The sequence below is a fragment of the Equus quagga genome, chromosome 10, assembly GCF_021613505.1.
Source record: "Equus quagga isolate Etosha38 chromosome 10, UCLA_HA_Equagga_1.0, whole genome shotgun sequence".
Lineage (NCBI taxonomy): Eukaryota > Metazoa > Chordata > Mammalia > Perissodactyla > Equidae > Equus > Equus quagga.
The window spans coordinates 1,566,314-1,580,148 of NC_060276.1; the positions used below are offsets into that span (position 1 = coordinate 1,566,314).

At 53.4% G+C, this 13,835-nt stretch overlaps 1 protein-coding gene across 1 annotated transcript in view; it reads left to right on the forward strand.

The window, feature by feature from the left end:
* Positions 1 to 11,469, forward strand: part of MECP2 (methyl-CpG binding protein 2) — a 73,952-nt gene extending 62,483 nt beyond the window's left edge. Inside the window, exons 3-4 of the mRNA XM_046673693.1 lie at positions 5 to 17; positions 1,331 to 11,469. Coding sequence (XP_046529649.1) covers positions 5 to 17; positions 1,331 to 2,414 — 1,097 coding nt within the window. The 3' untranslated portion in view covers positions 2,415 to 11,469. The remainder of the gene's footprint in view (positions 1 to 4; positions 18 to 1,330) is intronic.
* Positions 11,470 to 13,835: the final 2,366 nt, after the last annotated feature.

Genomic DNA, 13,835 nt, shown 5'->3' on the forward strand with positions numbered 1-13,835 from the left:
GATGTGTATCTGATCAAGTAAGTAAGGGCATCTCCTGTCTCTGCAGACCGTGGTGGGCTGGAGGTGGGGAGGGGTGCTAAGAAACTGATGCTACTCACTGATCAGGAAAATCTGTGTGCATAATCCCACCTTCACTCAGGGGGGCTTCACCAGTGAACACTGCTTGCAGGTGCGCCCGGGTATGCTTAGAACGACTGTGTACAGAGGTCACTTCCCTGAGGGAGAGACATGCACAGAGCAGCAGAGTGCGACTTTACCCTGCCAGCCCTCGAGGCCTTGTCTGGAGATGGAATAGCAGTAGGGCCTACCCAGGGCCACAGTGAGGATGCCAGGAAAGGTCACCTGGGAAGCACTGAGGACAGAAGGCCCTGCCTAGGCTGGGCTCTGAGGCCATGGGGCCTGCCATGCACAGTGGCCTGGGCTCAGGAGGCAAGTGGAGTTCCCGGGGTTCCTGCCATTTCCCAGCTAGAGAAAATCCAGCTAAGGGGCTCTTCTCAGAGCCTGTTAACCTCCTTTCTGGGAGAGTCATTCTGTGACATAGCTTCGTGAACCAGAAGGAATAGGAGTTCATAGGGCTCAGTCCACTCTGTGAATCTTGCTGGGAAAGGTAGGCTCTCTAGGAAGAGATACAGACAGGCTCCATGTGCTTTTCCAGCTGTCCCTTTTGCATTTGTCCAGCTTTGGGCTGGTCGCCGGGCATTTTTTATTGAAACAGAGTAACTTCCAAGCCAGAGCTTCAGAGGAGTGAATAAGTACATTTCAGGTCTTCCCTTTAGATAATCCCGAAGAGGTTAGCAGTTTTCAAAGGACATTTGCAGATAGCTTCATTTGAGTCCAACAACTGTGAGAAGGGTGAGCAAAGTATTATCTGTTGACAGGTGAGAAAACCGAGTCCCAGTGAGGCTGAGCCGCATGCCCCAGTTCAGCCAGCAGAATGGGCTCCAGCCTGATGACTAAACTAAACAGGGTCCCCAAGCTAGACCCCATTGGGGGCCAGAGGAAGGGCCTCAGTGGCAGGCGGGTCCTCGGGGGCATCTAAGTGACAGCTATGGAGCAACAGCACTGAGCTGTTCAGGCATCAGAGCTGGCCATGCAGGCGCCCACTGCCGCCCAGCGGTCCAGTTATTTCAGGTATAACCAGGGCTGGCCCATCTCGTTTTAGCTCATCTTGGCTTCTCTTAAATGTGATTCTTGTTCAGTAGTGTCATCGGCATTTCGGTTGCAGAACATCTTCTGTCAGAGTTCATCACCATCTTCTGCTCTGCCCCATCTCCAGTATTGCCGTGGAAGCTTCTAATCATTCTTTGTGTCTCTCCGTTTGTTCCCACAGTCCCCAAGGGAAAGCCTTTCGCTCTAAAGTGGAGTTGATTGCGTACTTCGAAAAGGTAGGCGACACCTCCCTGGACCCTAATGATTTTGACTTCACGGTAACTGGGAGAGGGAGCCCCTCCCGGCGAGAGCAGAAACCACCTAAGAAGCCCAAATCTCCCAAAGCTCCAGGAACTGGCAGAGGTCGGGGACGCCCCAAAGGGAGTGGCACCGCGAGACCCAAGGCAGCAGCATCAGAGGGCGTGCAGGTGAAAAGGGTCCTGGAGAAAAGTCCCGGGAAGCTGCTTGTCAAGATGCCTTTTCAAGCTTCACCGGGGAGCAAGGCTGAAGGGGGTGGGGCTACCACATCGGCCCAGGTCATGGTTATCAAACGCCCAGGTAGGAAGCGGAAAGCTGAGGCCGACCCCCAGGCCATTCCCAAGAAACGAGGCCGAAAGCCGGGCAGTGTGGTGGCAGCCGCTGCCGCCGAAGCCAAGAAGAAAGCCGTGAAGGAGTCTTCCATCCGGTCCGTGCAGGAGACCGTGCTCCCCATCAAGAAGCGTAAGACCCGGGAGACAGTCAGCATCGAAGTGAAGGAGGTGGTGAAGCCCCTGCTGGTGTCCACCCTCGGCGAGAAGAGTGGGAAGGGACTGAAGACCTGCAAGAGCCCCGGGCGGAAAAGCAAGGAGAGCAGCCCCAAAGGTCGCAGCAGCAGCGCCTCCTCACCACCCAAGAAGGAGCATCACCACCACCACCACCACGCAGAGCCCCCGAGGGCGCCTGCACCGCTGCTCCCGCCCCCGCCCCCACCCCCGCCTGAGCCCCAGAGCTCCGAGGACCCCACCAGCCCCCCTGAGCCCCAGGACTTGAGCAGCAGCGTCTGCAAAGAGGAGAAGATGCCGAGAGGAGGCTCACTGGAGAGTGACGGCTGCCCCAAGGAGCCAGCTAAGACTCAGCCGGCGGTTGCAACCGCCGCCACGGCCGCAGAAAAGTACAAACACCGAGGGGAGGGAGAGCGCAAAGACATTGTTTCATCCTCCATGCCAAGGCCAAACAGAGAGGAGCCTGTGGACAGCCGGACGCCCGTGACCGAGAGAGTTAGCTGACTTTACGCAGAGCGGATTGCAAAGCAAACCAACAAGAATAAAGGCAGCTGTTGTCTCTTCTCCTTATGGGTAGGGCTCTGACAAAGCTTCCCGATTAACTGAAATAAAAAATATTTTTTTTTCTTTCAGTAAACTTAGAGTTTCGTGGCTTCAGGGTGGGAGTAGTTGGAGCATTGGGGATGTTTTTCTTACCGACAAGCACAGTCAGGTTGAAGACCTAACCAGGGCCAGAAGTAGCTTTGCACTTTTCTAAACTAGGCTCCTTCAACAAGGCTTGCTGCAGATACTACTGACCAGACAAGCTGTTGACCAGGCTTCTTAGGGTACGCCTGCACCTCCCCTCCCTCCCAGACCTCCCCCCAATGTGGTCATTAGGAACAGAGAGCAGTTGAGAGGACACTCCCATTTTTGGTGCCATTGGTGCCCCAGTCTCAGCTCTCCTCTCCCCCACCCTGCTTCTAGCTCCCCCACTCTCACCCATGTTGGGACAAGGAGGTGTGAGGCCGGACAGACAGTTGGATTCTTTAGAGGAAGAGATGAAGATGGACAGTGGCTACAGCCCGTGTGATCCCACCCGTGGTGGCACAAATCTGGCCCCATGCCAGCCCCAATCCAAAACCGACAGGGACATTTCACAGGACAGGGAAGTAGCACCTGTTTGCTCCAGTTCTGGCATGGCTAGGAGGGAGTTGTCCTTTGAGCTTCTGGGTGTAGACCGGCCTGAGCCAGAGGAGAGGATGATGGCCCAGGGCCATCTTCCCGTGGGTGGCGCTAGAGAGAGACCGTGCAGGCAACAGGACAAGGCGGAGGCAGGCTGGCCCGGCTCCGACTGCCTGCCGAGAGTGCAGCGCAGCGGGGCGAGGGATTCCTAGTTGCCCAGAGCAGTCTGTGATTGGTGGTAGGTAGAGGCTTAGTGGACGGGCAGGGGGCCGGGGGGAAGGAGGGAAAAATGTTCTTCCAAAACTTTCCAATTCTACTCCTTTAGGGACAGCTTAGAACTATTTGCACTATTGAGTCTTCATGTTCCCACTTCAAAACAAACATGCTCTGAGAGCAAGCTGGTTTCAGTCGGTGACACTTTGTCACTCAAGCCACCAGACGTGACGGTGTTTAGAACTACCTGGATCTGTATATACCTGCGCTTGTTTTAAAGTGGGCTCAGCACATAGGGTTCCCACGAAGCTCCGAAACTCTAAGTGTTTGCTGCAATTTTATAAGGACTTCCTGATTGGTTTCTCTTCTTTCCTTCCATTTCTGCCTTCTTTCATTTCATCTTTTCATTTCTTCCCCTCTTCTTCCCTCCTTGTCCATCCCTTCTGTTCCAGGCAGCCGCAATGCCCAACTGTTCCCTGAGCTGACGCTGTTCAGCTCAGCTCCCTAGAACTTGCCCCACCCTTGGCCTTCTGCCCTGCCAACCCACTCCCACCCACTTCTGAGCCCTGAGGAAGCCCCAAGCTCTGCTGAGTCCACCTGGCCCCTAGCCCCTCAGCCTATCTAAAGGGCAAGAGAACAGCAATGTCTTGCTCTCCTAGGGAGCCCCCTTCCCTGGTCAGGCACCAGACACGGGGACTTCTCAGCCTTCTACTCGAGAGAAGCGGGTGGGAGAAGTTAGGCTGGATTTGGATTTGGGAGCCGAGGACAGCACAGAGAGACCCCCTGTGGCCTGCCAGAGTCATCGAGTGACCCAGCTCTGACCTTGGCCTCTACCAGCCCCGGCTAACGCAGTGTAGCAGCAGGGCAGCAGGCGGAACAAATGCAGACGCCCCCAGAGCTAAGCTGGGACCAGAGCCTAGACCCTGGCCTCTCTGCTCCTTCTTTAACCTTGAGTCCTTTTCAAATGGAAAACATTTGGCTTTTGCTTGCTGGAGCCTGAGTGGGGCCAGGACATCACACATTTCCACATTTGCGCCAGGGCTGTGGTGTGCCGGATTAGAGGCTCAGGTTTGCTGTGGGATGTTAACTGATCAGTTTTCATTTGGGTTCCCATCCATTCAACCTCTGTTCAGGAAGTCCTTATCTAGCTGCATATCTTCATCATATTGGTATATCCTTTTCTGTGTTTACAGAGATGTCTCTTATATCTAAATCTGTCCAACTGAGAAGTACCTTATCAAAGTAGCAAATGAGACAGCAGTCTTATGCTTCCAGAAACACCCACAAGCACGTCCCATGTGAGCTGCTGCCATGAACTGTCAAGTGCGTGTTGTCTCGTGTATTTCAGTTATTGTCCCCTGGCTTCCTTACTGCGGCGTAACCATGAAGGAGTGGAACATCCTAGAAACCGTCTAGTACTTCTTTGCCAGTCCTTAGTGATCAGGAACCATAGTTGACAGTTCCAATCAGTAGCTTAAGAAAAACCGTGTCTGTCTCTTCCAGAATGGTTAGAAGCAAGGGAGTTTGCCCTGTTCTGTTTGTACAGCCAGAGTCGGCCTTTCTGGCATTTTTGTATCCATCTCCTTATGCTGCAAAAGCCAGTCTCACAACCAGACCCGCTCTGCTGCCAGTCCCCCAGGCTTCACTTCTGACTCCTCCCCAGGAGGGGAAGGGGGGTCAGGAGGAATGAGTCCTTCGGGACCCCTCTTTCTCCAAGGACAAAAGGCTCCTGACCCTGCAGTGGCCTCATACGCCCAGCACCCCCAAAGGACGCCTATCCATGCGAGCATGATGTCAAGCCAGCTTGTCATGGAGGCCCGTCCGTTTTGGTCAGTCAGGTTTTTATGTGTTACACTTAGTCCAGTGAAATATAGCTTCTGGGACCAGTGTCAGGAGCCAGCTTCCCCATCAGCTCGGTACCATCTGGTCCTGGGAAGAGGAGTGTGGGGCCCACCAGGCCCGCCTTTCACCTGTGACAGTTCATTCAGGGGCTGGCTAGGCATTGGTGGTCAAGAGCACAGCATTTCAAGTGTCGTTTTCTTCCCATCCGGCCCGACCTGCAGCCCAGTTGTTCCCCAGCTTCTTCCCCTAGAGTTCCAAAGCTGCAGGCAGTGCCTGAGGCTCCTTAGGGTTTTCTCTCTTTTCTTCCCTTTCTTCCATGTTCCTTCTCCCCCCCCCCCCCCAAAGGCATCACAAGTGAATCACCTTTAAGCAGGCTGCCTTGGCAATTTGTCGCCCTGGTGTGCAGGGGCCCTGCAGCTCCCATGCCACCCCTGTTCTAAGCCACGGGATTCTCACCAGCTTTGTCTGGCCCAATTTAGGGGTGTGACCTCAATTTCGTGTGTACTTAAACAGCACGAAGATTGGGGGGCATCTTGGAGGGACGGTGAACACAGGAATTGACTGACAGCTTTCAGATACCCGTGGGACTGGGTCACAGATTCACGTTCAGTCTCCCCAACCCTCGTTCTAGTTGTTAGTTACTACCTCCTCTCCCGACAGAGTTCTGTATGTCCTCCAGTTCCTTCCACAATGCCCGGCCGAGCCCAGCCCTGCCTGTTGATGGGCTTATCGTAACCAGTAGAATTGCCGACCTTGGACTGCAGTGAACTGGGGACACTGGGCCACAGCCAGGCTCTAGTACAGCTCCCTTCTGCTGGTGCTGTATTCCCTTATGAGAAGGCACAGGAGACACCTAGAAAGGCCACATCCCCCAGTCCATTGGTGCCAAACTAGCCAAGGACCCCAGCCCCTCAGCTCCCTGGAAGGTGAAAGCCATAGTGTTAGCCCAGGGCTACTGGCCACAGCCAGCATCTGGCTGCTACTCCTGAGACCCCAAGGCAGGTGCGGGCAACAGTTTGTTCAGTGGCATTATTCCAGGCTAGAGGCCATGACCCGTGGCATTGGGACCCGGAGCAGCCCCAAGTTGTCACTGGCTCCTCTGCGCAGCTTGTCATTGCTGTGGTGGTGATCATGAAAGAGGGTACTGGCCAGAAACAAACTGCCACATTGGTGAGACAGGAGTTTCCTTAGCTGATAGGACCTCTGGATTTGAAGTAATTTTCAGTAAGCAGCTCAAACCCAGGAGGGAGCAGTGGATATGAGCTGAATCCACCAGGTGGGGCCAACTGGATGTCACGGAGCCCAAGTGGAGCCTGGCAGTCGAGCTCTGTGCCCCCTTTCCAGAGCATTCCTGCCGGGCTCTCTGGGCTGACGGGGCCAGGAGAGGTCACAGGTACTGCTTCTTAGAGAAGAACTTTGTGCATCGGTTCCTAGCTGGTGTTGTTGCCCTGAGTTGTTTCCTGACTTGAGTTTCACGCACGGATTCTAGGACCAAGGGCCCAGATCTTGGGAAGCAAACTGTCTGGAGCCCTGTGGGCATTTGCTTAGCCAGTAAACCGAGTCCCAGCTGATGGCACAGGGAGCAAGTGCGGCAGCGTCGCTAGGCCTGCGGGAGAGCCCCTGCTCCCGTGGTCCTGCAACCCCGCCATGCTGTGTCCCCACTCACTCTGCTCTCTGTAATGGCCCCATCTTTGCTCTCCTCATCAGTGAACTCGCCCACTGGGGAGGGGTTTGTTGAGTCTCCAGTTTTGTGTCTTTCTCTCTTAGATACTGTATCAGTCTTTACAAAAGGCATAGTCTCATTGTTACACACTGCTAGGATACTGCCTTCCCTAGGGTCTAAAGTTACATATTTAAAGGGGAAAAAAGTGAACACGGAATCCCGTTCTCGACAATTCAGAAGGAAAACCTAGAAAACATTTGGCAGAAAATTACATTTCGATGTTTCTGAATGAATAAGAGCAAGCTTTTGCAAAAATGCTGATCTAAAAATACTTGGAGCTTGGTCTGATGTGTGGTGGGCGCTTCAGGTGAAGGGGGATCCAGCCTGAAGCTGCTGGAACTGAGACTCAGGGCCATCCTGTCATTGGAGAGCCAGTCTCTCCTTGCGGAGCAGTCCCCGGGGACTTGGCTGCCACCCATGCCCTATGGGGTGGCCCGCTTGATCCCAAAGCTGCAGGAGCCCAGCTCTTGGTGTAGAAAGTGGAGTGTTAACCAGTGACTCCGAAGGCCCACGATGTTCTTACTACCTAGTACCACCTGTGTCTTGTTCCTTTCTCATCTTGACAGAGCCTACCCAAGCACTAATTGGTCAGGAAAAAATGAGTTCTGACTAGGACCCAGGCAACTAGGAAGGAGAGGGTGATGTCTTCCCCTTCAGCCTCTGCCTGTGATGCAGCCTGTCCTCTGAGGACGTTTCCCTGTCTGCTCACCTTGGGGCCTAGGGCCTGGGTGAAGTGGCGCTCCCTTCTGAACTTGGAGGTGAGGACAAAGGCCTGAGCACTCACCAGGGTGTGTGCCCCCCTTGTCCCTCACCCATGAGAACCCCAGGGCAGAGGGAGGGCAGGTGTGAGGACAGGTGCTGGGCAGAGCTGAGACCCTCATGGTGGCGGGGGGGGGGCGGGGGGGGCGGGGCGGCGGGGGAGTTTTGGGGGATGGGACACGGGACTCTGGCCTTTGAGTTCCAGAACCTTTGGGAAACTTGCAGACTGCCTTGGCTCTCCTAGCTCCCTGTCTAGCTTGCCTTTTCTCAGGTCCTACGCAGCAGCAAGGGAAAAATGAGATGAAAAGGCCGAGAGGTTTGGCTCCTGCCCACTGGTAGTCCCTCTCCCCACAGTGTTTGTGTGTCAAGTGACAAAGCTGTTCTTCCTGGTGACGCTGAGTCTCTCCAATACCTTATAGACTGTACACATAGGCCTCCTTGGCCTCCTCTGTCCTGGGCTTTTGCTTTTTAGTTTTGCTTTTAGTTTTTCTGTCCCTTTTATTTAACGCACCGACTAGACACACAAAGCAGTTGAATTTTTATATATATATATCTGTATATTGCACAATTATAAACTCATTTTGCTTGTGGCTCCACACAAAAAAAGACCTGTTAAAATTATACCTGTTGCTTAATTACAATATTTCTGATAACCATAGCATAGGACAAGGGAAAATAAAAAAACAAAACAAAAAAAAAAACACAAAAAGACAAATCTGTCTGCTGGTTACTTCTTCTGTCCAAGCAGATCCGTGGTCTTTCCTTGCTTCTTTCAAGGGCTTCCCTGTGCCAAGCAAAGGAGGCTCCAGGCCACACCTGGGTTTTGCACTGTTTCTCCTGTGCTTGAGAGAGAGGTCCCAGGATGCTGATGCAGGACAGTTCACCTCAGTGGGTGGGTGCAAGAGCGCTCCCTTGCCCTGGCGAAGTCCAGAATGTAGTTGGCACTGCCTGGTCCCCTTCCACCTCTGGGTCGGGCAGCTGGAGTCCATGGGGGTGTTTTGACACCCCTCCCCCACCCTTTCTAATCACCCAGTCAGAGTGATCGTGTGGAGTGGGCTCAGCAGGCCTCCCCACCAGTGGGGCTCCCACTTTGCCGAGTCCAGGGGCTGGAGGGGAGATGGGAGGCCTGTCGTGTCTCTGAATGTGTGAGCCACACCAGGTAGAACGCCAGGGACCCAGAACCACATATGAGAGTCCAGTGGGTCCCTTCCAGGAGGTAGCGAAGACTCCAGAAACGTCCCTTTCTCTTCTCCCCTATCCTACGAGTAATTGCATTTGCTTTTGTAATTCTTAATGAGCAATATCTGCTAGAGAGTTTAGCTGTAACAGTTCTTTTTGATCGTTTTTTTTTTAAGTAATTAAAAACACCAAAAAAAAAAAAAACCTAGAAACTTGTTCTTCCAAAGCAGAGAGCATTATAATCATCAGGGCCAAAAGCTTCCCTCCCTGCGTCATTACTTCTTCTGAGGCCTGAATCCAAAAGAGAAATGCTCATAGGCTCTTTGGGTGGCCGGGCTGCCCTCGGGCCCATTGAAGGACCTGTGCTGGGGCAGCCTGTGCACCCACTCTCGGGCCTGCTCCAGTCTATGTTCAGTATTAGCGGTGGGTCATAACGTCCTTTCCCACCCAGCCTGGGATGGGGGCAGAGGAGGCAAGGAGGCCATTGCCGCTGATGTTTGGTCACTAACAGGTGGGTGTCCGAATGTGTCCACGTGCGTGCTTTCTGACTGCAATCTGAAATCAGCGCCCAAGTTAGCCTCACCGGGTGACCTCTCGCCCTGCCTGGATGGAGCGGGGCCCACCCAGTTCAGTGTTTCTGGGGAGCTGGACGGTGGAGTGCAAAAGGCTTGCAGAACTTGAAGCCTGCTCCTTCCCTTGCTACCAAGGCCTCCTTTTCCGTTTGATTTGTCACTGCTTCAATCAATAACAGCCGCTCCAGAGTCAGTAGTTGATGAATATATGACCAAATATCACCAGGACTGTTACTCAATGTGTGCCGAGCCCGCTCCTCGCGCTGGGCTCCCGTGTACCCGGACACTGTAACGTGTGCTGTGTTCGCTCTCCTCCCTCCTCCCACGCCCTCCCCTTGTCGTTCTGGGGTTTTTCTGTTTGGGTTTGGTTTGGTTTTTATTTCTCCTTTTGTGTTCCAAACATGAGGTTCTCTCTACTGGTCCTCTTAACTGTGGTGTTGAGGCTTATATTTGTGTAATTTTTGGTGGGTGAAAGGAACTTCGCTAAGTAAATCTCTTCTGTGTTTGAACTGGTCTGTATTGTAACCATGTTTAAAGTAATTGTTCCAGAGACAAATGCTTCTAGACACCTTTTCTTTACAAACAAAAGAATTCAGAGGGAGGGGATGGTGACCGAGATGAGAGGGGCTCTCCTTTTTCCCCAGGAGGGGAGATCCGAAGAGATGACCCCTGCCCCAATCAGCCCAAATCCACCTGAAGAAGTGAAGCCTAAGCCGACGGACCGAATAGCTGATGTGTTGCCATTTTCAGTCAGAGCAAAACCAGGTTTTGTTCCACCCAGTGGATTCTTTTGCCTTTTTTTCACCCCCGAGATTATTAGCATCATCGCTATTTTTAAGGACTGACAAGGTTGATGTTCCTACGAGAGGAGCCAGGAGGGGTGTGTGAGCAGAGCCGACCTCGCTCCTGTGGGAGGAGGATGGGGTGGGCCTGAGTCGCGTGGCTCAAAGGGTGGGCATCTCCCTGGAGACCTCCGCTGTGGCCACAGATCAGGTATATGTTGACAGGGCACATTGGCCACTCTCCACCTGACACAGCTCTTCCTGGACAGGCCAGGCGGTGGGCATTATGGTTCAGGACACCTCCATCACATCCCACCCCGTCCCATGGTGCACAACACTCATGTGGCCTCTTGACCCCACTATCTGGGCGGTAGGATGTTGGCAGAGGGGGGTGTGCTCTCTTTGCTGTCATCTAATCCCCAGCAAAATTTGGATGTGAGAAATGCCTTTCCCTTTCCATGTCAAAACCAGACCCTTCTCAGAAAAGTTGTTAGCCCCACCAGACATTGTTTTGGGTTCACAGAACAGGGACAAACATGTGCCCTTAGTGCCCGGCGGCCCCTCCCCTGAAAGGCGAGGACAGTGCTGACTGTAGTGACCATTTGCACATGGGGTTTAGTAGCGGAAAGAACCAGGCAGGGTGGCTGCCCCCTCCCAAGTCGCAGTGAGAGAGGCCGCCCTGTGCAGAGGGAGCCGGCTCCAGCACAGAAGCCCGGCTGAGCATGGGAGAGGTGTGTCTGGGGTGCGGGGAGCCGCCCAGGACAGACTTGGCTGGAGATGTCTTGAAAAGCCCTCTATCGCATTCACCTTCAGTTTTTGTGTTTTGGGACAATTACTTTAGAAAATAAGTAGGTCGTTTTAAAAAAATATATTGATTGCTTTTTTGTAGTGTTCAAAAAAAGGTTCTTTGTGTATAGCCAAATGACTGAAAGCACTGATATATTTAAAAACAAAAGGCAATTTATTAAGGAAATTTGTACCATTTCAGTAAACCTGTCTGAATGTACCTGTATACGTTTCAAAAACACCCCCCACTGAATCCCTGTAACCTATTTATTATATAAAGAGTTTGCCTTATAAATTTACATAAAAATGTCCGTTTGTGTCTTTTGTTGTAAAATCAAGTGGTTTTTTTTCATAAGGTTCTTTTACTATTTGAAAAGATGGGCAGCACGCAGTTTTATTTTATTTTTGTAAGTTTTTTAATACGTGTGAAAGCAAAGAATACTCAGCATGCCTTTCTAAGTGACGCGTTTGCACCTTTTGTTGGGAAGTACTGTATCCTGTGCTGTTAGCATTCTCGATAAATCTCTCTGTGAAAGTGACTCAAGGTCTGGGCTTTCATTATCAGACAGCTCATAGGACAGCATGGTGATGTGTTTCCTGATTCAGTCTGGCTGTCCCTAAATATAAAGAGCCAGCCGCTTTCAGGACTGCCGTGGGAGGAAAGGGCAGCCCGCTCCATACGCCGCCTTCCCTTGGGTGTTCCAAGGCCACCCTTTCTAGGCACACTGCTCCTGCGTGTGATGGGAAGCTCTGGGGCAGCAGGCCGGGAAGGGCCTGGCATGAGTCTGCCCGTCATGCCCTAGGTCGAGAGGGCAGGCAGGCTGCCGACCTTCTGCACAGCAGCACAACTTCCCTGTTCCTGAGGGCCACAGCAGGGGCGCCGCCTCGGTCTAGACATGCCGAGGTGCTTTTGAAACGCCCCCCAGCTCTGGTTCCTCCTGTGCCTACCGCCCAAGACCCTCCTATGGCTTCTGCTGACCTGGCTCGCTGCCAAAGGGGGCACTTGTCATTGTGGGGTTTGCAGGCCTTGTCACACCCTGCCTGTGCTCCCTGGCTTCCTGTAAGGCTGTGAGTTCTCAGGAGCTCCCTGCCCCACCACAGCTGTCCTCACCAGGCTGTTGCTGGGCTGGAAGGGATGACAGAACTGCTCAGAGTCCAGCTTCATGTGCAAATGTGGACACACCTACTAGAAGATACACTTGAAAGTCCTGGCCTTGAAAGTTAAAAAAAAGGGTTGAAATGCAACTTGTGTGTATTGAGCATCCCTCATGTGCCAGGCCTGTCCCAGGAGCTGCAGTCCAGCAGTGAGCAAGTAGGACCAAGTCCCTGTTCCCTTGGAGCTTAGTATGTGCATGCATGATAATTTCCCATACTCAGTTGGTAGTCTCAGTAAGGGCTGTCCTCATGATAAGCCACTTGAGGCTTAGGTCATAGCTAGCCTCCTCTTTGGGAGTGGCCAACAGTGGCTGTGGCTTCTGGGAAGAGGCTCCAATGGAGGGCTCGTCTTGGGCAGACCCAGTTTCTGGAAACTGCCGTAAGTCCCTGGGAAAACAGCTTAGGGGGGAACCCTTTGGGGTCAGGATCAAGAGGGCAAGGGGGGCCCATCAGGGAAGGTGACCTATTGCCTTGCAAGTATGCATCCAGCTGGAGAATCTGCTTGTGAGGTGTTCCCCTATCTAATGGGGGAGGTGGGCAAGTACAGAGGCTCAAGAAGGATGCATTGGAGATTCCCAGGGGGCCTAGGGAGTTTTCACCCTAGCTTCCACCTGGGGAGCTGTTGGAGCTCAACCTTGTCGCACCAGGGCCAGGAAACTGCACGTTCAAACTCCTGGATGCAGGAGCCCTGGTGCATTCACAGAACCCGAATGAGTTCTGGATGGATTAAGGCTGCTGACATGTGCAGAGAGCTAGACGTGAGGTGGGCGGGCAGGGGCCAAATGATGACAGCGTGGAGGCTGCACTGGGACCCCATCAGAGGCCTTCGGGAACCACAGGAAGGTCTTAAGCAGGAAAGCAATGTGGCTTGATTTTGTGCCCGAGGAAGACCACCCAGACAGAGACAAGGCAGAGAAGGATCAGGAAGCAGGTTCATCCAGGTAAGAGGCAGTAGTGAGAGAGCAGCGGGCCTGTGGGGAAGAGATGGGCTCCACAGATATTCAGGGAGATGACAGGAACATAGTGGCTGCTACTCTGGGGCTGGGGAATGGAGGGGTGCCAGAGAATCCGAAGAAATCAGTGGCTGCAGAGCATTGTGGGAATGGGCAAGAGAGAAATTGACGAAGGTGTCCAACAGGCTCGGAACAGCTGGGTGCCTGGTGACTGCTTCAGAGAACAGGGGTAAGAGGGGGCCTCTGCCGTCCTCACAGAGGAGAGTGCAAACTGAGGCAGAAGTATGACAGAAAGAGAGAGGAGGGACAGCAGTTGCTGAAGGCCTGTGTTTAAGAGAGGTAAATGTGTTTTCCGTGTTGGTGGGAAGGAGCCAGCAAAGAAAGAAAAGGGGCAGATACTGTAAAGAGCTAACAATCGCCGGAGCAGGTCCCTGAAGGAGCCGAATGATGGGATCCAGGGCGCAGGAGGTGGGCAGAAATCCTCGGAGCTGGGCTGGCCTGCCCTACAAGCTTCCAGACTGTTCTCCCTGCACCCAGCCGGACGGCTAGCTGACGGGAGTCGGCCCGGGCCTTTGTGGGACCCACATCTGACCCTGTCCTGCCCGTCTCTCTGACGACGCTCCACTGCCTCCCAAATAAAGCCAAAATTTCTTAAGGGGACTTCCCAGGGACTCTCACAAAGCCCGGCTCTAGCCCTTTCTGGAACGTCCAGTGCCTTGGCCGAGCCCTCTGGCCCCAGTGCTGGGAACGGCTGTCCTCCCTCCCTCACAGCCCCCCTCGGACGGCCCCTCCTCCTG